The following is a 24622-nucleotide window of genomic DNA, read 5'->3' on the forward strand; positions in this document are numbered from 1 at the left end:
GAAGGTCGAGTTTTTGTTTTGACAGTGCGTAGCACCGATGCCGGTGAGGTGCATTTTTCGTTCTCGATGAAACTGGCGCTTGCGCCCTGCATGGCCCTGCGTGCGTAAAGCATCCAGCTTCATTCGGCAGAACTCACGTCACACAGCACAAAGAATCATTTCTGACTGATGCCAATCCTCCGATAAGCTGGCAAAGCATCGAGGCGAAGGTGGAAATATATTGTATTTCCACGTCAATTGGGAAGATAATTTTCCAGGTTCTATTTTCCGGCTTCGGCGGAAAGCTCATAACGCGCGATGGAAAATTCTTGGGAAAATAATCACGCTACTTCATAATGCTGCTTCAATGTCTGCCAAACGGTGGTTAAATCATAATCATTTCCTTCGAATTGTAATTTTTGCGAGAATTGCAGGCTAAAGCTGTACCCTGAATTCAGTGGAAAACAGAGCATTTTCAGCATCAAAATTAAACTCAACTTACCAAGTTGTTGATCCACTGAAATACCTTCACAAACAGCTGCATCTTCAATCCTTTCATGCGCTATTGGTGTTTGCTCCAGCAGGCATTCCTTGCAAATAACCGATAATGGGATAATCTAATGAGATGAAAACAAAAGCTCATCAAGCGCAAAACGAAAAGAATGAATCAAATTATCTCCGGTGAAATAAAACGTTCATTTTCCAATGATTGGATCGGTAGGCGAGGACTCCATGTGGTCACTCACCGAGTGAGTGGGTGCTCTCTTGCCTACAGAGTTTTCGCGACTCTTCACAAACGTAAACTGAGATAGAATTTTCCCATTTTCCAAAGAGAGCATTCTCCTGTCTTAAAAAAGGCACTCAGAGCTACTAGACATGTGTGCGTTAGGACTTTGCCGAGGCCGCAACATCCGTAGTTTGTTTGAAAACACCAAGAACCATACTGCTATCAGGGCTAAGGAGAGAGAGAAAACCGCGTCCCATTCCGGTGTACCGGAATGACTACATTCCGAAAGAGAGAGAGAGAGCAAAGCAAAACATTCGCACACGCACCGTACAGGACAGGTTCAGTTTCGCAATATCTTGCCGCGAGGAAAGTCTTGTCGCGAGAACGTGGAACGTGGAAATTCTCATCGACAACCGTACGTCCGGTCGGGTACTTCACTAATCACAGGGATATCGCGTCAAAATGCCGGGTGCAAGTGTTTAGTAGAGGCATATACAGTTTGGAAAATTATATTTGTGACTCAAAAGTGACGTTTGTGTGTTATTCGAGGTAATCCTTTATTGCAAATTGTGTGAGTTTTTGGTGGCTTTTTTCCTACAAAACCCATATTCCGTGTAGAACAAAGTCGAAGTAAACAAACATCCGGTCTCAACGTCTAAGTACGCTCTCGGCGTGAAGCTCAAGTCTTTAAATTGGATATCCAATATCTCCAAGAATTCATACCAAACTCGGCCAAAAATAATACGAGCAGGCAGCAAATGAAACATCTCGTGCGAAGATAAACATCGTGTGCGAACAACAGAAAGCAGGAACCTTGTGTGCCCCGTCCGTCGTGCTGTGTTTATACTTGTCCGCCATTATTTCAAAGTTTTTCCACACACGTGTCCCCCAGAAAGCAAAATAATAAAAAAAAACCCAACAGAGCACACAAATTTTTCGCCTTTATTTTGCCACGCTATTCCTCGAAACATATCAACGAAAAAATGTTGTCGTGCCCACCGTCCGTCTTTTTTTTTTCAGTGCCATGTGCTTCGCGAAAGGAAAACAAAAACTGTGTCCCTATATTATGTGTCGTGACGTACAAAAAGTATATACATAGAAATGAGTTCAAGGATTAGCGCGCTTGGATCCTATTGTGTGAGTTAAATGTGAGGTGTGCGGACAGTGATTCGGGTGGGTGGGAAAAACTCTCCTAATCCCGGCCCACACAGCATCCCGACACTTTTGGTTGAATTATTTGGTGAAGCGGCTTCCCGCTATTTCATCGCACTTACGCGGCCAAAGGTACAAGTGTGCGTGAGTAATGTGTTGAAGGGATGATCGTCACTGGCGCTTATACGGGTGAGTTTGTATGAGTCTTTTTTTGTTTGTCCTCCTTCTTCCCGCCTTCCATCGCACAGGAATCGGCGATTCCTGTGTAGGTGGTAAGTGGCCAGAAACCACCCACGATCAACACCAGCACAAAGCGCGCTGTCTCGCCTAGACATTATTCTTCGTTTCGATGAAGAATTGCCCCGGAGCGTATTCGGTTTCGGGTTGGAGTTGATGGGCAAGGTACCTTCCTGCTGGTGGAGTTTCCGTCGGTCGGTTTCTGTCCGACTGTTGTATGTGTGCCGGGCGTCCATTGTCGGCGCGTTCGTCTGCATTGCTGGTTGCTGTTTTGAAGCGTCGGGTGAAAGTTTTCGCCGGCTGCCGGCCGGGCCCTGCTCACTGCACGCATACCAATGATTTGGTGCAATCAAGGGATCATGGTTTGAAGGGGCAGTGGGGCGGCTCCAATGTGTTGTCCCTAGCAATGATGATCAATATATGCCAGCTGGCGCTTTAAGCGGTCCTGCAGAAGTTTAGCAGCGTGTTTGAGCTACGGATGATGGTTTGTTTGGTGAGCGATAGGGCCTTCGAGTATGTGCGGAGTGCAGTTAACATCCTTTAGATTAAACAAGGACTTTTTGGAACCTTAAAATAAGTTACCAAATATTCCAACTACTGCAGCATTATCGCTACTTTATGTCAGGTACTTCATTGGTAATCGATTTATCACTGATAACGCTACAGATTCTCCAGGAGGAACCATTATGTCCTAAAAGTACACTCATCCTTGTGTACGAAGCTAGTTCGGAAAACTATAAATTATGAAGCTATAAATAAGTTCAGTAAAATAGATAAAAGGCCAACCATAAATTACTTTTATCTTCAGCCAAGCGAGAAAACTATCAGAACCATTGCGATAAAATATCTGGATGTACGATCTAGCTTGAAGCTCGCTATAATTTTGCTATAAAAACTACTAAAATAGTTTGCTTAACCTTAAAATTTAATTAAAATAACCCAACTTACTGAACACAAAATTTTAATCGCTACTCGAGAACATACACACACACACTTGCCAGATGCCACCAACTCCCTGCACCAGAAAGGCCGCAAAGAAGCTTTCCAGAACGATTCAACAGCGAGCGTTCCTTCGCAGTAACTAATACCGTACTCGGCACCAAAGTGTCCGAAAACCACAGACATCGGGCACCGGCTGGCCCTGATTGCCGGTTCCATGTTCCGACACCGACGACGACGACCTACGTACGTATATGCATACGAAACCCACAAAGTCGGTGCACCGTTTCCGCCTTTTTTTTTGGGTGGGGTGGCGGGAGGCTGCAACAAAACACACACCACCACACCAAAGCACAAATAATCAATAACAAACACCCCGAAAATGCACATGCACACGCGTGTTGTGCATACGACCGTTTGGTTGGGTGCCATTTCGTCATAACACCAAACATTTTAGAGGACGGTACAGGACACATAGTAAGAAGTCTGGCTCTCGGAAGTGAAAACTTTTGGAAGAAATTTGTTTCGGTCGGGAAAAGTCGGGATGAGTGGGAGCAGGGTGGCAAATTAATGTCACCATGTGGTACTAATGTTTGTTGAAATGGGATTTTTCTGCTTGGTAGTTTTAGTTTTCACTGTGCTCACAAAATACAGGGCTATCAATAGTAAATTAAATTTCTTTAGATACACGACAGCTTTATAGGAAATCAGCAGAACAAATATTTATATTACTTTTGAACGACTTGGCAGATTTTCTGTGAAAAAATCTATATCGAAATTTTTAGTAAAAATAATATATAAAAATCATTATCGCTCATAATTTTCTGACCTGATTCAACGTTATGTTAGATCTTTACTTAATGATGATGCAATTTTCACCATTCGTTCTACAAAGCTAGAAAGTCTGTTCAAATTGTACAGATAAAATCGTAATTCTTACAAAATCTAACAAAATAGGAATTATTTAAAAAAAATTAATGAATTTGCCCGAATTGAGGCTAATTGATATAAACACACTTATAACGAATTTTGTTGAAGGAGAACGCCTAATTTTATTGAAGGTCTCGCACTGCCATGTCTGGCTTTCTGTGTGAACTAGTGTACGGGAAGGTATCCTGGATGGGATTTGAACCAAGAGTCCTTTCCTGTCAAGACCGGCACCGTTATCACCTCGGCCACCTAGCTCGGTGTTAGTTGTTTGATTGAAGCAAGAGATTTATTTGCATGTTGCCGAAGTAATTTTACCTTACCCAAGAATCTAAAAGGCATCAAACTATAAGTAATACAAGATAATGACTTTAAAGCATATAATAAACACGAATTAGCGAAGCTGTCTGAAGACGCCGCTGATTTAAAGGCTTCTTCTAAGGCTCTAGAGGCTCAAGAGATTGTCAGATCTGCCACATTATTTGCTTCCTTGCATTCCTATCGATGTCTCTACCACATCGCCTAGTAGAACGCACAAATGTTCCCTAGAAACGTCCTTCATTTCCAATGAAAAATGCTCACCAACTTACGGCACATAAGTAGCAATACTTGTTAAACATTTTTTCGAAATATTGAATATGTATGTCACGTTAATTTTGTGAGCCGTTTTAACACCGTAACGAGTTTGAGAGCAATAAAATTCCGATGACGACATCCAGCCTGACGCATCTAGCAAACGAGTCCTTGAAATATTTGACGTATCACGGCTTAAAGGCTGTTTTCCTTTACCTAAGCTTTCGCAACACAAACCCCACATTGATAGGGCCGACCTTCGTTTCAACTTCTAATTAACCTTTGCCGCCAAGGGAATGGATTAAAATTACTATCTTCCAAAGGTAAGCTGTTCATTATGAGCAGCTTCCAGCCCGTGAAGCCCGTGTGGCAGCAAGGCATTGTACACGCTGGCAGGGGATTTCTTTGGAGCACTCATCAACACACGACACGCTGCGGTAAACAGGCGGCCCAGGAGAAGAAAAGTCAGTTCCACTCCCTTGGTCTCCCACTCGTTGCTGCTGAATGAGTGTCGCCCACGCCGCTAATGAGTTTTCACGTTTCAGTGATAGCTCAATCGGTGAACGAGAGTGTTTGCAAAACGCTGAGACACTTCCTAGGGCAGCGTCTCACATCTTGCGGTGCGGTTGACATTGCCGCAGCTTTACAAGTTATAAATAATGTGCCATTACCGTGTTCAAGGATAACAAACATATAACACAGCCGGGTCTGCCTTGAATGACACGCCAAAAGAGACTGTGCGTGGCCGTAACCTTCAACTTCTGTGGCTACCTCGGAGATTTATGGCCAGGAAAGGCGTGTGAATGAGCGCATGGGCGAATGGGGGGAAAAAACCTCACAATATAAGCACACGCTCAAGGATCGCTTGAATCGCTTCGACCCGGGCCTTTAAGAAAAGGAGACTAAGCCCGCTGTCAAGAAAACTGGGTCCCTCACTAGGCCCTGACCGACCGAATTGGAAGCGAAGCGTGTTTAAAAGTTTCCAAGACGAATTTTTCGCAGGATAAAGATAACCGATACGCACCAAAAAGGATAAGACTTCCCATCCCAACCCAATAACAGTCGACCTGCCGGTCGGTGATGGGTCTGCTTCAGTGTGGAAGCTAACAACAGTAGCTTCAATATCGATTGCTGGAGACGGCTCCGATTTCCAAGAAAGCAGGCGATTCGCATCATAAACGACATTTACCCGAAAAAACAGAACAACACGTGCCCTGCATTCGTTCCCCTCAGCACGCTTCGGGTGGGTTATTTTTCCTAAAAGTATAAAATAAACATCAGCTTTATGGGTCATCATCAGCATCATCAGCTTTCGGCAAACTAACCGCCTACGTACGTACAAGATTTAATGGTTCCCCGAGACTGACCTCAGTAGCTGGACGACCCTGGAAGCCACATAGATGGAAGTCATAAACATGAAAAAATTGGCAAATATTTGCAAGTGGCATTCGCAGCAAAAGGTGGAACTGTTACCCCACACTAGCAACGGGACCGTAATTTAATAATTTAATTTTTCCTCCACCAACCAAGCAACACTCCCCAACAAGGAACTCCTCGGCCTCAAAACCAGAACACCGTTTAGCAAATTGCTCAATATTTTTCGCGCCACTCTTCGTCGCGCCCGTTGGAGAACAGGGACATTGCCAGTGCAGTTAAAGGTAGCTGCAAAACTTTTCTGGCAAACGTGAATGGATTTGTGAGTGGAGAGGAAGCAAAAACAAAAAGGAATTGGAACTATGACACTGCTCCGGAACAAGAGCGAGAGTGAGGAAAAAATCCTTCCACATTCCCAGCATGTACGATTGGGAATTGTCATGGGAGCTGAAGAGGAAAACTCGCATATTGGCCGACCTCTGCGGAGCATACAGAATGAAAACATTTTCTATCTAATGAACCTAACCGTAACCATCGCAAGGACCTGCCGATGGTTGCGTATGTACTGAGGGCACAGGCAGCCACCCAACAAGCAACGTGTTCACTCGCTCGAGCACGGTGCCGACAGGCGGACAGTGTTTTGCAGCGACCGGATTCCCAACGAAACCATCAGCAGCAGCACGTTTTGCCTGGCATAACGCGATCGACATTTTATAACATTTAAATTTCAATTAGCCTAATTGTTAAATGTGTGTGTGTATGTGTCTCTCTTGCTGTGGGGCTCGATGTGTTCGTAGCTTTTTGTTCTCTCTCTCACACACATGCACACATGCTCGGTGAACTTGTTTTTCCTCGGATGGATGCATTGCACCGAGGGACGCCCGGCGTTGACGATGCCAATGCCGAAGCCTGACACGGTCCAACCTTCACGCTGATGCACTTTAAGCGTAATGGCGTACATTTGCATACCTTTAGGCGCTGTGCGGGAAGGGCTGTTCGCAGAAAACTCCCACCATGCGAGAGCAGCCATGTGGCGTTCGAATGTGTGTGTGTGTGCTGTGTGCAATTTATGAAATTTCTCGAATTGACATTCCGCTTCGGGGAACCGAATTAAGCTCCAAGGGGTACACGAGCAAATCGGAACACAGCATTACGGTGCGGCTAACCCCAAAGCCTCACGAATGGCTCTATTCGAATGGGCGGGAAAAAGGCAGTGGGAAATTCTCCAAAGGCTGCAGTAGGTTAATGGAATTTCTGTTTTAACATGAAGTGGTGGTGGAAGTTAAATTAAACTTTTATGTATTGGATAATAATTCTTTGCGCTGATGTTCAGGTTAAACTATTGTTAGCGGAAGCCTCTGTGAAAGCTATTGCAATTAGGGATACTAAAATATATCGATAGTTGGGTATCATTAACCGGAACTCCTCGTTTGCTGTACAGAATTGTATAAGAATTAATTAAATTTGACATTGCTTATAGGAAAGTGACAGCAATGACAGCATGCAGCAAACTGACAGCTTTTGTTCTTTTACAGATGAATTTATACCACAGGGTTGTATTCTCAATAGCTATTTTTATCTAAAATTATTAACCTTGACACATCAAAACTTTAAATCTTAAGAAAGACATCCCCATAACTAACCACTCAGTTATCCGCTTCTTACTTACAAACAACTATAAGTGTGCGAGGAATCCTCCCAAGACGTGACCAGCGCATTGGAAAAGATAGTTAGCCCGTATACACTTCTAAGGCAAACGGGCAGAAACTCCTGAAAGCTTTCACGTCAAATTGGAGTAACTTTCGTGGTTAACAATTTTACTTTTCAATTAACTTCACGTGCCACCACCGGGAACTTCGTCCACTGTTTTCATTTTTATCTATCACTATTAAATTTCATACTTCACATCAATCAGGCTCCTCCGTTCTATTCGTATCAAATCAACATCACAAATTCAGCTTTCCAACTTTAAGCGAACGGATGAGTGGCGGCCTTATGCCAGCTGCCAACTAATCTTCAGCCCAATACTGACCAGCTCTGTTTCTTTTGCTGTTCTGCCTGCCTTGCAGTTGCAGAAGAAGAAACACACAAAAACACACCGCCTAACCTCACTTCTTGGCACACAGTAAGCCACGGCAAAGACACGGGCACAGTCGAGATGCCGAGGTTATACAATATTCACCCCGCTTGTCTAAATGTCATGTCGAAAGCGTTACACAAAACTTCTCTCCGAAACCGGGCATGTGTTAGGGGGTCGGGTCGAAACACAACTTCGGCTCGGAATGCTTGTAGTGGGAATTGTTTTACCGTGCCTCGTTCGTGCCGTGTGCCACGGGTAAATTTGCGGGGCTAAGCTAGTTAAGATAACACAAAATTCCACGTTGCACTGCCTTGGCGGGTGGGAACGATGGCTGGAATGCTGGTGGTCGTGTTTTGGTCCGATTGTAATAAAATATGAAAGCCAGTAATTCGATTTGCTGCTAACGCTGATTGTTATGCTGACTGACAGTGCAGAATCTTTGCGCCTAGCACCCCTGGTTCATCGCATGTGGCAAGTTTTTCGGGGTTAATCGAATAGACCAAGTAAAACTACTGCCATCGGCATCAATTGCGAGCAACACCAATTAAGATGAATAAGTGTTGTTTTGAGGCCGCTTAGCACACTGGCTTTGATGGAACGTTGTTGACCGACTAGTTGTGTTTGGAACAAAGAATCGTCTAATGGCTTCCATGGGCAGGATATTACACTTCAAAATGAAAATAATCCTCCACTCGATGTCTTTTCAACCACAATCATTACTTGGCTGGCAAATATGAAAATTTTTACTTTGGGACTGACTTAACTTAAACTTCAGCTCCCATCTCACACCATTTTCTTTTACCGACACGTCCGAGACGCTGCTGGAAACGGTGGACAAAATTAACAATCAAAAAAAGGTGCCTGCGTGACTTCCATTTCATGCAAAAGGGCATCGTTTTATTTTTTTCCACCACCATCACCATCGTCGTCTAAGAGCTGGCCCCCGTGTCCAGCTCCAGCCGGAGGCCAGTGGAGACCGTTTATCACAAAATATAATTAATCACACATAAATTACTTCGCGTGAATAATTACTGCCCCTGCAGGAGTTGTGGCGGAGGGAACAAATTGTCTTCGTCTCCCTTCACTTGCTACTGTCCACCCACCCATCCACAGGAACGGGGACTACTTAAACAGCACCGAATTTTCTTTCGCTGTTACTTTGCTTTCTCTCTCTCTCTCTCTCTCTCCTTCTCTGCCTCTGTGCGTTCCCTTCTATAGAGCAATAAATTATTTTTGACCGAAAGAATGCGCCGGGAGCAGGAAACGGGCGCTGTGAACAAATATTTTACACCTTCGACACTTGGCGCAATCGTGCTTGGGCGATTGTTTGTAAGTGGCGTTCGAAGGGAGACACTGCCTAAGGGTTAGTGGAAATGTTGAGATAAAATATTTTGGGGACAGTCAGGTTTGTTTCCCGAGGAAGTTTTTCGCATTTGATACTTGTGTCTTCTGTTTTGCACATCGACGAGGTTTTTGAAGGTTTTTTTACTCCACTGATTGTCATTTCGTTTTTTTTTTATTTCTATTGTTGAAAAGTTCTTTCTCATTTGAGCTTTGAAAAATATCTTAGTAAATATTAAAGATATATAAAATCCTAAACATATCTTTAATAAATGCTAAAATACCTCTACACATCAAATTCTATCCATTCAACCCAGTTTCTCTGCCCGATTCCTGATTAGTTAGTAGAAAATATTGTTTTGACAGCACCTTTACACAGCGAGTACCTGATAGAAACTTCAAAATAATACTACTAACTGACAGTACTGACAGCATGTAGCCAATTTTACAGAATGAATTGAATTAAGTGATAAGTTTATAGTGCCAGATAGAGTTCTTGTCTCAGTGATATTACATTTTTCCTAGACAAGTTAGATATAATGTGATAAACATTAAAAACATTTAAAAATTAATGAAGCATTAAATTAATACCAAGCTCGTTAATAAAATCGCCAGCTTACTGTTCTAATAGGCAAAAATGAGTCAAAATGCTGTCAGTTTTTTTTAAAATACGCTGTCACTTTTCGTTCATACATTTTTTAACTAAAATATCGTCCAAATCTTTGGTTTTAAAAACTCTCTCTACATGATATGAATTTCCTTTCCATATGAATAAATCAAAAATGTACCGTTGAACATCTAAATATTTTTCTCGGTATCAGTAATCATTTGTCATTCATTAAAGATCAATTTAAAAATGGTAATCTTACAGCATACTTATCTTCTGTCTTCTCTTTTTCGTTCTAGGTTTCAATCACGCACTAGGATCTCAGAGTAACGGACCACATCGATAGCTTAACCGACACTAAATAGAGTCATCAACACGATCTAATCATGCAAGTCATGAGAACCCGGCGAGAAAAGCATACGGCAACCGAATCCCAATCCCAATCAAACCCACAACTAGGCCACTAAGATAGTGATCGATCGAGATTAGGCCGTGGTTCGAAACAACAATTGCTTTATCGTTTTTCGGCCGGATAAAAAGACGGCACCTAATTAACATCCACCCTACTCGAAGCCCGTCCATCGGCTAATTAGAATCCAGTTTTTGCTTTACCTCCGAGCCTTCCTGGTGCGGTCCTTCGGGCGCACCGAATTACGGGCAAAACGTACTACGGTCTTGGCCCATCATCGACCGACTCGTCAGCGATACCGGGTCTCGCCGGTACGCCGCCAGTAAGTCGTGATGTGATCAAATGCATCCACACCCTCTCACACAGATCTGCTATCTGCTTTCCACAACCGCAGGAGAGTAGCAGAAAAAAAGTTTGCTGGTGAGGCGCCACTTTGTTCTACTTCGGCTACACAGGCTCTCTTTGATGCCTGCTTTGCATAACCGTGTCGGATCCGGTCTATGTGCCGGCATGAAGCGCAAGCCTTTCCAAGCCAAGGGTTGACTCGCACGCTAGCTCGCTCGCCTGTGCTAATTATGCTCGGGCAGAGTCGTAAAAGTCCTATGCAAACAATTATTGGCTAGCTTTTTCCAGCTTCAGCAACCTGGGCTCCGTTTTGCCTTCTTGCAAATTGTGGTAAAAACCCTCCCACTGTACATTGAAAGCCTGGCTTCAACCCTTCCGCCGGAGAGTGTTAAGATATCAATACGATCCAGTGATGTGAGATGGGCCGCCACATCAGCCCCGAACCACATGCAAACGTATCTCGCCTGCCGTTCAAACCACGATCGCTATCACTAAGGCCTGCCGTTTTGTTTGTTTGTGACCCTGCCATGTCCATTCCCGGCCCACGATAAAGATGTTCATTTCCTGGGGAAAAGAAGTGCAGCACGCAGAACGTCAAACCTTTCCCCCCACATGCACACTGGTTTCGCACATCAAAACGGAAAAACGGACTGTGAAATGAAAATTATACGCTTCTAAGAGCAAGTGTTCATTACCGGTTTTCATCATCATTTCAGCATTGCATCAATAAGCATTCAGGTCAATCGTAACCGGTGTTTGCCTGTTCCTGGGCGAGTGATGAGGTGCAAAAAATCTGCAGCATAGTGCAAATCTTTTTACCGGGCCGTGATTTTACAGGTCAACTGGCGTTTTCCAGCGAATCATGCTAAACATCCTAACTCGGAGTGTGTGCGTGCTGTAGAGCGAAAGTGAGATTTCTTGTGCCTGTGTGTGTGTATGTGTGGGACGCCCAGTTCTGGATTAACCGCAGCAAGGATCTCCGGGTGATGACGTCATGATACCGAGAACTAGTCACCGTGTCTGGATTATCGTTTCCTGGTATCTTCTGTTAAAATGTGAGTAACTGCCAAACTTCTCGATTACACTTTCACTCGACCAGACATATCTTCACCGCTGGAGTGTTGCTCCACTCAAAGCTGGCATAACGATATATTTAAAAACAATTAATCAGACCAACAAAACTTGACGAGCGCATTGGACCGTTGCATGATAAGAGAAAAAGTGTGTTCAGAACTTCTCCGAACCGCTCGTCGTAAGCTCGTCTCGACTTCAGACATCCCCGACACTGCTGCTGCTCACACCTCACCAACCCACCCACCTTTGCGATAGAATTAATTCCAATCGTAAACTTTTCCCATCATCAAATTTTTAATTAAATGCAAAATTATTACGGCATTCTTTGATCATACTAACGCCGTCTTGGGAAAGGCAAGCAATCATCCTTCACCGAGATCTGCCTCGGTGCCTTGAATCTTCGCGCGCATGTAATGATAAAAGAATCGCAACTCAACCTTGACTTGATGACGCATTCGTTTTTTTTTTAAAGAGTTTCTGCTCATTCACAGGAAACGGTTACATTAGGGCATCACATCACGCAGACTTCCGTGAGTAGTGGGGGGGAGCAGGGGGAACTGGCTTCCGGATTAGTCACGTATTCGAAAGGGAAGTGACATAATTTAAAAACCATAATGAACAACTTATGTATATGTTGTTCATTTAAACTTTAAAGAAACTCTTCAAGTTCATAGAATTTCTTCAACACACGCTTTAAGACCCATTTCAATAAGCAGAGTCTTCTGGTTGATTTTCTAGACTGGATACCTTTCCGGGTGAGTGCCACTAGCTAGCTCTGGTCGTATTGTATAGCACAGGTAAACATGCTAACGACGATGAGTAAATTACACCCTCTCAACGCTCGTTGATGAAGGTAAAGAGGATCCTAAGCGAAAGCTCTGGCGTCGACAACGAATGTTCCCTTCTTCTATATTATTGTCTAGTAAAGGTCTCACTCTTCTTTTGTGATGTAAATAATTGTTCTTAAATCTGTACATTTTTACAAAAAGCTGCTTCAAATCTTTTGCTGATATAACTGAGATATCCTTTCAAGCTTAACCGTTCCTTCTCTCCAGTTACATGAGATCATGAACAGCTGACCATCTGATTCCCTCATACCCAGAAAACCATAACGATACGCCGCTCTCGTCCGACGATAAAGCTAAATCCAACCGAAACGTATCACTTCCAATTCTCTAGCCGGCCAATCGTCCCAGGCAATCAAATGGCACAACACTAAACCCCTACGGATTACAAGGATTGACACCCGATAATGCGAAAAATAAATATATTACCGTCAAATATAATATATCTTAGCCTGGTCGCCTAGCCCAGCCAAGCCTAGTCAACCATCGCCGTACCATTGGGCGGGCTTGGCTCACTATAGGTCACTTCATTCAATTTTACCGAAGATCGTTTTGCCGAAGACCTTTTATCCCTCTGCTTTGCATGCACACAATGTCAACAAGCAGCGGAAACCGGTTCATTGTCTCTCTCTCTCCGGTCGGAAAGTTTCGGTAGCCGGTCGGTCAGTTTGTAAACTTGTAACGATGTTATATAAATAGCAATGGGTTTCTTCGACTTCTTCTTCTCTTTTTTTCATATCATCAAGAGACACACACACAAGAGCTAATCCTTCGATCGATTGCCAGTGCTCGTAGAAGGCGTCGGCTTGGGAGCGACGCTAAGCGAAGGAATAAAGCAACCGAAAAGGGTGGCTTGGGGAGTTTCTTCTGGGAAAATTGAATATTTTTACCCACAAGGCGTGAGTGTGTGTGTGTGTTTCTGTCCGTGTGGGAAGGATATTGATGTGCAATAAACATAGCCTTGTAACTTTGGTCATGGGTTACGAAAAAGTCAACAGGGATGATGGAGAAACTTTGCCAGCAATAAGAGCACTGCCGATAAATCGATATTCAAAGTGAATTGATTCGTTAGGCGATCGCGTCCATATGAAGATTTTAAATATTCCATAGTTGAAATTAAAGTAATATTAAATTTTTAACTATGGGGATGCTCGTAAACTCGATAGATTTTCTGAACATGCTGGCTAACCATGTAGGACCAAAGAAGGGACAAGATGTGGTCAACAATGCATCAAGAAGGAATTTCCTTGAGAAGGAAGGAGGTTCCTGCTTTAGAAATCAAGTTAATGGAGAGAGTCCTCTTATTAGGATGAGGCCTAATTCTATTGGACTTGGAGAGCTAGGATATTTCTTAAGATCAGCTATCTTCTGTACAAGTTTCTGGGCTCAATGGGATGAGGTCGGGGTTTCGAAAAAGAGACCATCTTTTTTCTTGATACTTCTTGTCTAAGGCAATAAGTTCAGATATAAGCTTCATTCTGGTCACTATGAGATCTCAGTTTGGGCATATTTTTATCATACAGATCTAATGCTCTGACCTTTGGACCTTAACTAACATAGAAGAAATCACCAAAGCTTCGGGTGTCTTCATGAGAAGCTAATGGTACAAACTGTTCTTCAAAACTATTCCTCAAAAAATGAACATCCTAGTTCCCCATTTTTAATTCTATATTTTAAAACAGAAACTCCTATTCCACATGCTCACGTGCTCAATTTGTCACATACTCACACTCTTCATTGTATTTATGCACCGCACATCCTTATCCCGATGGATGGAAACGACCGACGTACTGATCCAGCCGCAAACTCTATACATCACACTCGAACAGTCCCAACACCATAAACCTCGACCAGCACCATGTGTTGCTCGGTGCAGGCCGCTGATTTTCGGGGTGAAATGAAATCTCCACCAACACCAAGCGCGCGATTCGATAGTAATTTAGCGCTTGCCGTACCATACACCGTTTCAGTCCGTGTACACGTGCTTCGGTGCAATCATGCGAAAATGAACGCTAAAACCTTGACAGCATGACTTCCGGTTGCTGCACTTCTCTATTAATGCTCTCCATTACCTTCATTTTAATTCCAACCGAACACCTTCTGCGATAAATTCCAACAAATCTTATCTCGGTACCATTGCCCGAACTCCCGGCCGGTTTCCCCCGGCTTTTCCATTTCCTTCTCGGGTTCGCTTCATCGCTCCACATCCGGTTGGCGTCGAGCCGAGTGTGGTAGTGCGAGCGAGACATTGCACAAAGGACCCCCATCGAACGGACTCGCCGTAGATCGTCTGCCGGCGGAACCCGTGCTCTTCACTTCCGGTGGTGCAAGCTGTGCCGACGGTTGTGCCACCCATTGGCCTGTGGCGTTACTGCAGCGCCACCATGATGATAATGATGATAATCTGGATTAGAGGCGGCTTCCCCGTGTAGACGGGCTCGGTGGATGGTGGTCTCATTTTCATTACCCGGTTTCTGGTACGCTTCGCACCCGGACGTCCGCGCATTCGGGGAAAAGTTGATTCTGTCGAGTGCCTCGACTCAACTCGACTAAATTGCATGCGATGACGGTGCAAACGAAGGGGGAAGGGGGGGGGGGGGGGGGGCCTAAACCACCGTGAAACGCATTTTGCAAAACCAAAATTTCAGAAGACGATTACACGCGTAGCACAAGCGGCTTAGCGCTGCAAAAACATGCACCAGATGAAGATACTAAGCGGTATCCGACAAACAGCAGCAACAAAAAAAATAAAACGAGAAGTAGTTCTCCTAAAACGAAACATTTGTGTTGAAAGGTATTTATTTCATTACAGATAAATTATCTCCCCGTTGATAGTGTGGTGCGGTGTCGTTGCAACGTACTCCGTACCCCAGCGGAGTCCCGGAGCGTGACGACGCTGTGCTCTGCTAGCTGAAATATGAGTGTAATCCAATTTCCATAAATCAAACCCCGAGCGCAAATAGTAAGGTGCTGCACTGGAGGAAGTTCTGGCAACCGAGCGAACGACCGATAAGCATCCTAAGGAAAACTGCATCCGATTTTTTCTTGGAGCCTTCGTTTTTGCCTGTGCTATCATCTTCACGTGTACTGTCTCATGAAAAGGTGTTGTTGAACTGATCTGCATACAGCCCGCCACCGATGTTGACACACTCAACCGCTGCGAGAACTACGAACCGATCGTTTGCTTCATTCATCATTTCTCGTACACCTTGCATCCTTCCCGGGGCGATTTTTACGAGCCTTTCCACCAAGAAAAAAAAAGGGAAATTGGGGAAATGGAAATTTACGTGTACGTGGGTACACGTGGACACACGCCATGTAACGATTAATCTTTACTCCTTCGCTACTCCAAAAACGATACAGCCCAATGATGATGATGATGCGATGCTGAGTGAAACAGATCCTATAGACGTGGGACTGATACGATTAATTTCTTTTCACCTCGTCAAGCAAATGTTGGGCACGTGTACGTACTTAGTGGGCTTACTCTATCGAGTACCGTACACGAGTTTGCTACCCGCTATCCCAACCCAAGAAGCATGTCCTCAGGATTTGGAACCCTTCGGATGGGGTTATTTTATTTATCGCATCCGACAAACACTTTTTTATTTCCACTACATTACCCATCCGACGTGTAGGCCTCGTCTTCGGTCGAGTATCCTGCTCATTTTTTGCTCTTATTTCGGAGACACAAGGCCCCTGGGCCCCTTCCGAATTCCGAGCAATGGGAAAAATAATTCAATCTTAATCCTCCCGAAGCCCGAAGGAATCACTCTCCTGTAATGATGCACTGATTTATGCTTATCCAAACGATGCCAAACAATGGCCAACCGGCACGCGACCGAACGACGGGCGTAAAATTGGAATTCTTGGTGGCCCTGTCTCCGCCGACGCAAATCGAATCCTATCACCCAGTGCTGTTAACTACCGGAACAACAGTATGGTTCTTTCCCGGGGATGACTGTTGAGGACGGATCCCCATGAGGTTCATCTACCCCTACAGAACATATAGACCGATTGCTACAAATAATTATTGCTTTGGTTCCTTACCATTGTTACCAGCACAAAGTTGCAATGCCAGAACTCGGCTGCCGGTGTTGGTGGGGTCCACATGCTCAAAATCAATCTCCACCATGCTTCTGCGGGATTTCATCAGCAGATATGTAGCGCCACCATCACCGCCCCAGTCGGGTTCAATTTAGTGACACATATTTTACTCATTGTTGTCAAACAAGCTGTCTTCCACACGAACGGCACGATAACAATGACACTGTGGCGTGTGCCCTTCGCGTTGTAATATGTTACACTGCATGCCAGAAGGGAACAAAGGAGCGGCAAGAAAGAAGAGTAAACGCGCTGAGGAAAAGCCATTATCTCCACAGTGGAAGTGGTGCTCACAGCTGGGCTTGACTGGTTTTGTATTGACTGCGGTGTGCGGATGTAAACAATGATATATCTGTATTTTAGCATGAGCTTTAGTACAAAGTGATGTTTGAGATGCTTTTTTGCTTAAAACAAAGCGCTTTACATCACAATTAAACTGCTTTCTTTTGATGCAGAACCGCTTCTTAGTATGTTCAAGAATACTCAGCCGTCTAAGTGTTGCGCCTACCGATAGGCAATACGCATTACACCACAGATGAACTGTGCTCTCCTGGTAGTGCATGAGGTCGTCTTGTTTAGAAGAGATAATTTTACCACCAACGACTGAAAGTGAACCACATTCAAACCTCAAATCGACTTTTAATTTTCGAACCAGCCTTCCCTTTACAAAATGTAGAATAAAAATTGAACTCTTTAAAGCTGAGAGAACCAATTCTCTCCCACTGTCAGCTATGTGACAATTTTCCATCCTTTCAAACCCAGCTTTACAGCATCATCCACTCTGCAATCGTCTAAACCGAAGCAAAAAATGATATAAAAAAAAACCCAGTAAATCCAACAAATTACCTCCACCTCCACCGTCAACCGGCATGCAAATTTTGACCTCAATTCTGCAAACGAGATCCTCAATTTTCCCGCTCGGATCTCGCGCTAAGCTTCTTTAGTTAAACCGTTTTTGACACTTGGTCCCGAGAAGTTGGCGAAGAAATTGGTAGGATGCGAACAGGAGCAACAAAAAAGAAAGAAACAAAAGCAAGAATCAAATCTTGCTCAAACTTCTAACAAACCCATGCTCGGTCCGTTGATACGTGGTTCACAATGTTTGTCTGTGTGTGTGTGATGGTGGAAAGCATTTTGACGGGACGAGGACTTCGAACACCGTGATACGGATGGAACGCGAGCGAGTGAGCGCAGGAACAAAAACGCAGAAAGACATGCTTGGAAGTTATCTACATTTCAGAAAACCTACCGCAGACAGCAGCGCCTTGATTTATGGCATCATTAGACGGGGTTTTTTGGTCGCCGGTAGCGCCGCGTTCGCATCGCCAATAAAGGACGACGGAATCCGATAAACGGGTGCGCCGGTCCCCCATTTTGTTCTGCCCCTTCACAGTGACTTTAAGCTGCTCGTGCATAAATCCTTTCCAATCCTCGTCATCGTTCCCGGGCGCAGGTTTTTTTTGGGAAAACGAAGCGAAATTCCACCAAACGATGCTTCGTCTCCGTCTTGGCTCGTTGGTTTGCTCGTAGAAACAAATTAAAGTGATCGACGATACTGGCAAAACATCCGCATGCCAGGCCTGTTCTCTCGCACTGATTCCGAAAGCAAAGTTTCCTTTCCGCTTAAAATCAATCAACAGAACCTGTAGATTGGACGTTTCCATCAATATTCACCTGACCCGTTAACTTGCCACCAAAAAGTTTTCTGCACGAATCGAACGGTTCGCCGCAACTCAAGGACGCTTTTCGAGTGAAAAACACAAGAAAACAGGTCAGCAAACTCGTCCACCGCAGGGTTAAGCAAGAGCGACGCAAGGGCCACCAACTGGCAGAGAGACACAAAACCCAGTACTCGTTGCTTAATTTTCCAAGACGCAAAACCATCTTGCACAAAATTAATAAAAGCATGTTAGTGTCGAAGGATTATGGCATCTTCAAGAGTCATCAAAACGAGTGGGGGAGGGCGCAAATTGTGTTTGCGGTTAGCTTCTGTGGCCAGAAAGAAGCTTGCGGGAAGGAGTGTTCTCACTCAAACCCCTATTAGCAAAAGCGCTCTTCTTCGTCTTCACGACCACGACAAAAAGGCTCCCCCCGAGAACAAGGGTAGCCAAAATCTACTTCACCCGGCGATCAAAGATCCCCGGCTGTAACTTGATAGACACGGTAAACATCGGCCACGACAGTAAGGAAACAATGTTTTAATTAAAATTGATTGATTTTGGTCGACGGCAAGTTCGAGGGGTTTACCCTTTCTTTCGTTGTTTGATTGACGCGTGCACGAGCCGAATGCCGAAAAATGGGATAGCGCAGCCGTTGGCACAAAGGGAAAAGGCGAGGGAAAGATGGAGCGCATACTTCAAGGATCTTGAAAGCTTGATGAATTAATTTCGCTTTTTAAGGGCACTGCGTACAACTTCGCTAGGCCTTTTTCGTTTGAGCCTTTTTGAATCCTTTTTTAGAATGTTTTTTAACATAAGAATGAAGAATGAAGAAAATATTTTGAAGAGACGGTCCCTTGAAAAGTGCTCCCTTTTTATATCAAACTAAAGCAACTGCATAAGACATCTCTTGCACAAAGCTCAAGAAGTGCCAAACAATAAGAATTACGCCCTGCAGTTTGGCTGATCTCATCCTTTACTCTGTCCAGAGTCCAGAACTTCTTTGGACTCTAATTTATTTTCTCCTACATCGTATTTCGTCCGCGAGGTAGTTTGAAATAATTTATTTTCCGTACTATTAGCACCCTCTATCGGAAAGATTCATAAGGCGCCTAGCGACTAACCGTTTAACCCGTTGCTCACAACAAGTAGCAATAAAATTTCCTTTCCATTAACCAGTAGAAAAACAGGCTTCAAGAATTAATAGCCAGCAGTAACATCATAATCCTTGGAAAATATTTAAAATAGGACACCATCTAGAGCTCTGAACTGAGAATGTCTGATATATGGATGTAGAGAACTGGCCAAGCATCAGTCAGAATTTCGACAGAAGAATTCCAAAAAAACATTCAACAGTTTTTCTGCCAGAAGCCAAAATAATCTGAAAAAGGTCTTTTACCAAAAGTTTCAAGAGCTCCATTGTATATTATGAGCAATATCGAGCAATCTAGAGCTTTTCCGAATTTTCGAAGCAAATGTCATGTTTCTAGTCTAGTTTTATAGAGGGCGATATGATGGAATAGTAATTCTAAGAACTTAAACTAGTAAAATGTCAATGTCCGATAGTCCAAAGCCTCGTCTTGTTGGTCAGAAAAATGCATACCCTCTAGTCTCTATAAGACAGCCGTATAAGCCCGTGCAATAAATGATACGAGGACCAGACCCGGAGCTTAAATTTCCACACACAAACAAATGATTTGTAGGTGTATTCATGTGCTCTACCGGAGTAGTTTGTAATTTTCTTGCAAAACTATCCCCCGTCACAGACACCTGCATTCAAAGCATCCAACCGATTCCACTGCACTGAAGAACTACAGTTGGATTTGCGAGACTTAATGTGCTGTCAATCTGATGCGTTACACCTCGGTACATCCTACGCTTTGCCTGAAGGGATTCCAATGCCCCAGCCCAAGTGGTATTTGGTTTCTCCATCGAAGCGAAAATATTGTCATCAGTACGACCGTTCACAGCTATACACCGGAGAGATCCTGCTGCTGCTGCTACCCAACATACGCAAACAACAGCACGAAATGAAGCTGCCAACCTCTCTCTCTCTCTCTCTCTCTCTCTCTCTCTCTCTGTCTCTCTCTCTCTCTGGTAAACCCATACACGGTTACATACTCCCTTTATCGCTCCTGTTTATCCCCCGATTCAGCTCCCGATGAGCAATCCCATCTATGTGCCTTCAATTTAAAGATCGGAATTCCCCGAGATTGTTTCCGATTCTAATAGATTTGCAAGTATCGATAAACTTATGCTCCCTAGCACCCCCGGTTGGTACGGGCACGTGCTATGGTAGTAAAGTGTCTACCGTGGGCTAGGGTTGCCACCTGTACCTGTAGGCTATGTGCAAACTCATTCATTCGCCGTACCGGCAAAAAGGCTAGGGGAGAATCTATCTAACAAACACACACACACACCAGCAGGCACCACTGGCGGGAGCTCATTCTCCACTGCCAGGCAAATGCCGGGCTCAATGCTTATGTGCTTATGTGTTTTGATTTAGAGTGATTAGTTTTGCCGTGGGGAAACGTTCTACACCGATCCGAGTCTGCGGACCTGTCAAAGGATTCCATCCATTCCGTACGAATGGCAGAACCTGTCGGATGCGCTTGTTTGCGGCAACTCGATCCGGCTCCACTCGAGTCTTGATTTTCAACGACATGTTCTTGGGCAGATCCGTCAACAAATTTTCTATCCGCCCCGGTGCGCATTCATCGCTGTTTTGAACGATACGCTTAACCCAAGGCTAATAACATTGATAAGCGAATGTCGCTGCGTAATATCGAACGAGCGGCGGGAAACGCTACGTGTGCATAAATCAGGCGATTAAAACGGGATCTGATTGCATCGGAAAATCCGTCCCGAGATAAAGCGACCGGTTCTGGCTACCCGGTCACTGCATTAGAATGGATTTATTCGTGCAGCAGCATTTTAGTGGGCGCCGGCCCGGTCGCCATAATGTGTGAGGATTTGGACCTATTTATCCGATTACTATCCGCTTTAGCCGATTGATTGAATCGATCGTGCACAACCTTTGATGCCCGTTCTATTCGGTATCAGGTGGGATTGATTTGAGCGTGCTTATTTAAAATTAATCTGGTAAATATGCAGACACATCTTATTTTATTCTTATCTTTAAGAGACATGTAAGTGACAGGTCGGTCATTAAACTTTATCATTTTTTTATTGATTTGTTCCAAACAAGACTGGTTGAGTCAGGATTCAGGCAAGTAAAACTGACAAAAATAAATTGAGGTTATGATGATGTTCGACATGCTTTAAAAAATCGCGATAGTCATTGGTCGACCAATCCCACGATTCTAAGGATTCGTCTCGTCTAAAGTCTAGACCATCTGACTGACACATTTATTTACCTCCAGTTATTTTTCTCTCAACTTTCTGAGATCAATAAACTCACCAACCGCTTCTATATACATATATTTCTTTGATCTCTTTATGATTCGCCGTAAGATGTATCTCCAAATAAATAGGAGCCATAATTGTATGTGTATAACTTCATACACGATATTCGGATCTAACCTTCCAGCCCCATCCCCATCACTTCCCACGTAGCTCCTCACGATAAATCGCTTACTAGGTCATCATGAAAATGATTCACCAACACCGCCCGCCATCTAATGGTAGAACACCATTTTTTAAACACTTGCACCCACTTGCACCTTTAAGCGCGATAGAATCAGCACTATGCAAACTTGGCACAAGGGAGCTCTCTAGCATCCTGGCGAGCCACTTCACCGAGCACAGAGTGGAGCTACAAAACAGCTAGAAAAAAATATGTAAGCGAACGACATGTTTCTTGCGCCGCTTTCTCACCCACTCGACGACCTCACATGCAACGAGCTGCACGATGCACAACAAAAAATGAATCCATCGCTTAGCTGGTTAACAAATCGTCCCCGAGCGAGTTCTCCGCCGGTGCCCAGGCTCAAACGATGTTGTTGTGCCGTGGAACTCTCGCCCGCCTGCGAAACGCTCTGACACAAACACCAACGCTGGCCAACTTTACCAAGACTCGCAACGCGTCGGAGGCTTCCGAGTTTATCAAACTCACACTTGTGCCAGGCCCGGGTTTTGCAACAGCCCAACTCCCAGGGTCAGGCCGCTTTTCCATACAAAACCGTTGCAAAGAAAACAAAAAAGAAACGGATAAGCTGGTCATGTGACCAGTCGGCGATCCTTCGGCCCGGATCGGTGCCGGGTTTATGTATACAGGCAGAAGCTTTGTGTACCAACAACACGCCACACTAGCCACACACACACACACACAGCGCCACAACTCGTAAGCTAATAACAATATTCATAAAATATATTTTATGAGCAAAGCTGATAACAGTCACATTAGATTGTACGTTTATTGCCCGACATTGTGTGTACGGCTCCGGCCCGGGTTCTACGCTCGTGGTACTGTGCGAAGCATCGTCCGTCCTACTAGCTGGGGGATCCGACTCAGTTCCACTGGCCACCGAGTTTGGCAGGTCTGCAATTATAGTTTCACTATCTGGCCCTGACTCGTCCATACACATACGCACGCACACATGCTCACCAAAGCACACCGGGACCGGGAACGGGGATCGTTTTTTGTGATGAACGTGTTAATTAACATATCTCATAACTGGGGTGCACCGACAGTTTGTCGGCTTTGGTCTAACGTCTAGCGTAGCCCTGGTTCAAAGATCAGACTATCATTTTCATAAAGTTTCTTCAAAACTGACGATGCCTGTCCCCTGCAGGAAGAAGCACGGGAACACGGCTCGTGACGTAATTGATATGCACCAGCAAACATTTGCGATAGTAGCCGATGGCTGGAGCCGTGGAGCTTACTTTGTTCCTTTTTTATGCTGCAATTTAATAAAATTTTGGTGCGTTATAATAATATGTTGCTCTAGTGTGGGTTTTTATTTTCTATAAAATGATCATATTCATACCTCTCTGTTAAGTGTTTTCCCTAGCCTGAAATAAATAAGATTGTTTTACCTATGCTTTAATTTAGTAAAATAATTTCAGGAAACACATCGGCTACTTTAGGGTTGTATTATTCATACAAATTTTAAAAAATTGATCATTAAAATGTCATACATTCTTTCTGAAGCATTTTGTTTAGGAAAATATGGTCAAAATATAAAAGACTGAAGTGTCGAGACCGGTTGGGGCGGTCCGGTGGCCGAGGCGACAGCGGCGCCGGTCTTCACACGGCAGGGCCGGGGTTCAAATCCCATCCAGACCGCCTCCCCGTACGAAAGGCTGACTACTTTTCTACGGGTAAAATTAAGTCACAGAAAGCCAGAAATGGCAGGCCGAGACCTCTCGAGGTTGTAGTGCCACAGAAGAAGAAGAAGAAGTGTCGAGTAGAATGTATTAAAGCATTTTTTACTTTTATTTATTTTTATGCTGACTTATGCGTTTAAAAAAATCAATTTTATTCATCAACTGTTTAAAAAAATAAACATCAGATACAATATCAAACTCAATAATCAATAATCTTCAATTTATTAAACAAATTATGAAAAAAATCACCAGACTTTCTTTAATCAAATTTTTACACATTGTTATTATGAATTTCCTACTTTTATCTTCTTTTGTTTTTCTTTCTGTTTAATTGTTTTGTTTTTTGTCCTATTCATAAGTGATTTTTTTTAAAACTTTACGCAAAATTCTCCTATTGAAAATTAAATTCAATATCAATATTTCCTTTTTTCTTTATATCACGATATTATAAAAGATCATTTATGCTTATATCATTTAAAAAAAATATAAATACTTTTTAAACGATTTTTAATTAAGATAATATTACTAAAACACCCTTCAATCAACATTTGAAAAATACACCTCATAAACCTCCATTTAATTTTAGCTTTCACAAAACCTTTCCAAATACTTCTGACAAAGTTGCCTACCTTTTTTTTTTAAGAGAAACCTATCCCTCCTACCCTATTTACATTTAGCCGACCGTGATTATTTGATGAATAAAACCAGCCCACAACGTTGCCGGACGATGACGCTGGGCAGTCGGTTCGCATTCGCAAAAAGGGGGCTTAAACCCTTCCACCCACACGCCGTACAAATGACGTGACGCGAGGTACAGAAAACGAGCGCAGAATGATGATATTATGTTCACATTTAATTTTTACTTCGGTTCAAAGGGGGTTCCCCTACTTTTTCCCGTCCCATTCATATCTCCAATCCGCACACGTTTCGCGCTACGGTGCACCTTTATGCCATCACGCCAT

The 24622-nt window shown here is 43.8% G+C and overlaps 1 protein-coding gene across 3 annotated transcripts in view; it reads left to right on the forward strand.

Annotated features, from left to right (window-relative positions):
• The first annotated feature begins 1061 nt into the window (after nt 1–1061).
• Nucleotides 1062–24622, forward strand: part of LOC118508118 — a 53765-nt gene continuing 30204 nt past the window's right edge. The window contains exons 1-4 of one of the 3 annotated variants that reach the window (XM_036047625.1): nt 1068–1255; nt 1727–2047; nt 10236–10262; nt 11407–11745. In XM_036047625.1, coding sequence (XP_035903518.1) covers nt 11685–11745 — 61 coding nt within the window. In that variant the 5' untranslated portion in view covers nt 1068–1255; nt 1727–2047; nt 10236–10262; nt 11407–11684. Of the gene's footprint in view, nt 1256–1726; nt 2048–10235; nt 10263–11406; nt 11746–24622 lie in introns of all 3 variants that reach the window. The other 2 variants (XM_036047626.1, XM_036047624.1) reach the window with 2 other exon arrangements.

Source organism: Anopheles stephensi, chromosome 2, assembly GCF_013141755.1.
Source record: "Anopheles stephensi strain Indian chromosome 2, UCI_ANSTEP_V1.0, whole genome shotgun sequence".
NCBI lineage: Eukaryota > Metazoa > Arthropoda > Insecta > Diptera > Culicidae > Anopheles > Anopheles stephensi.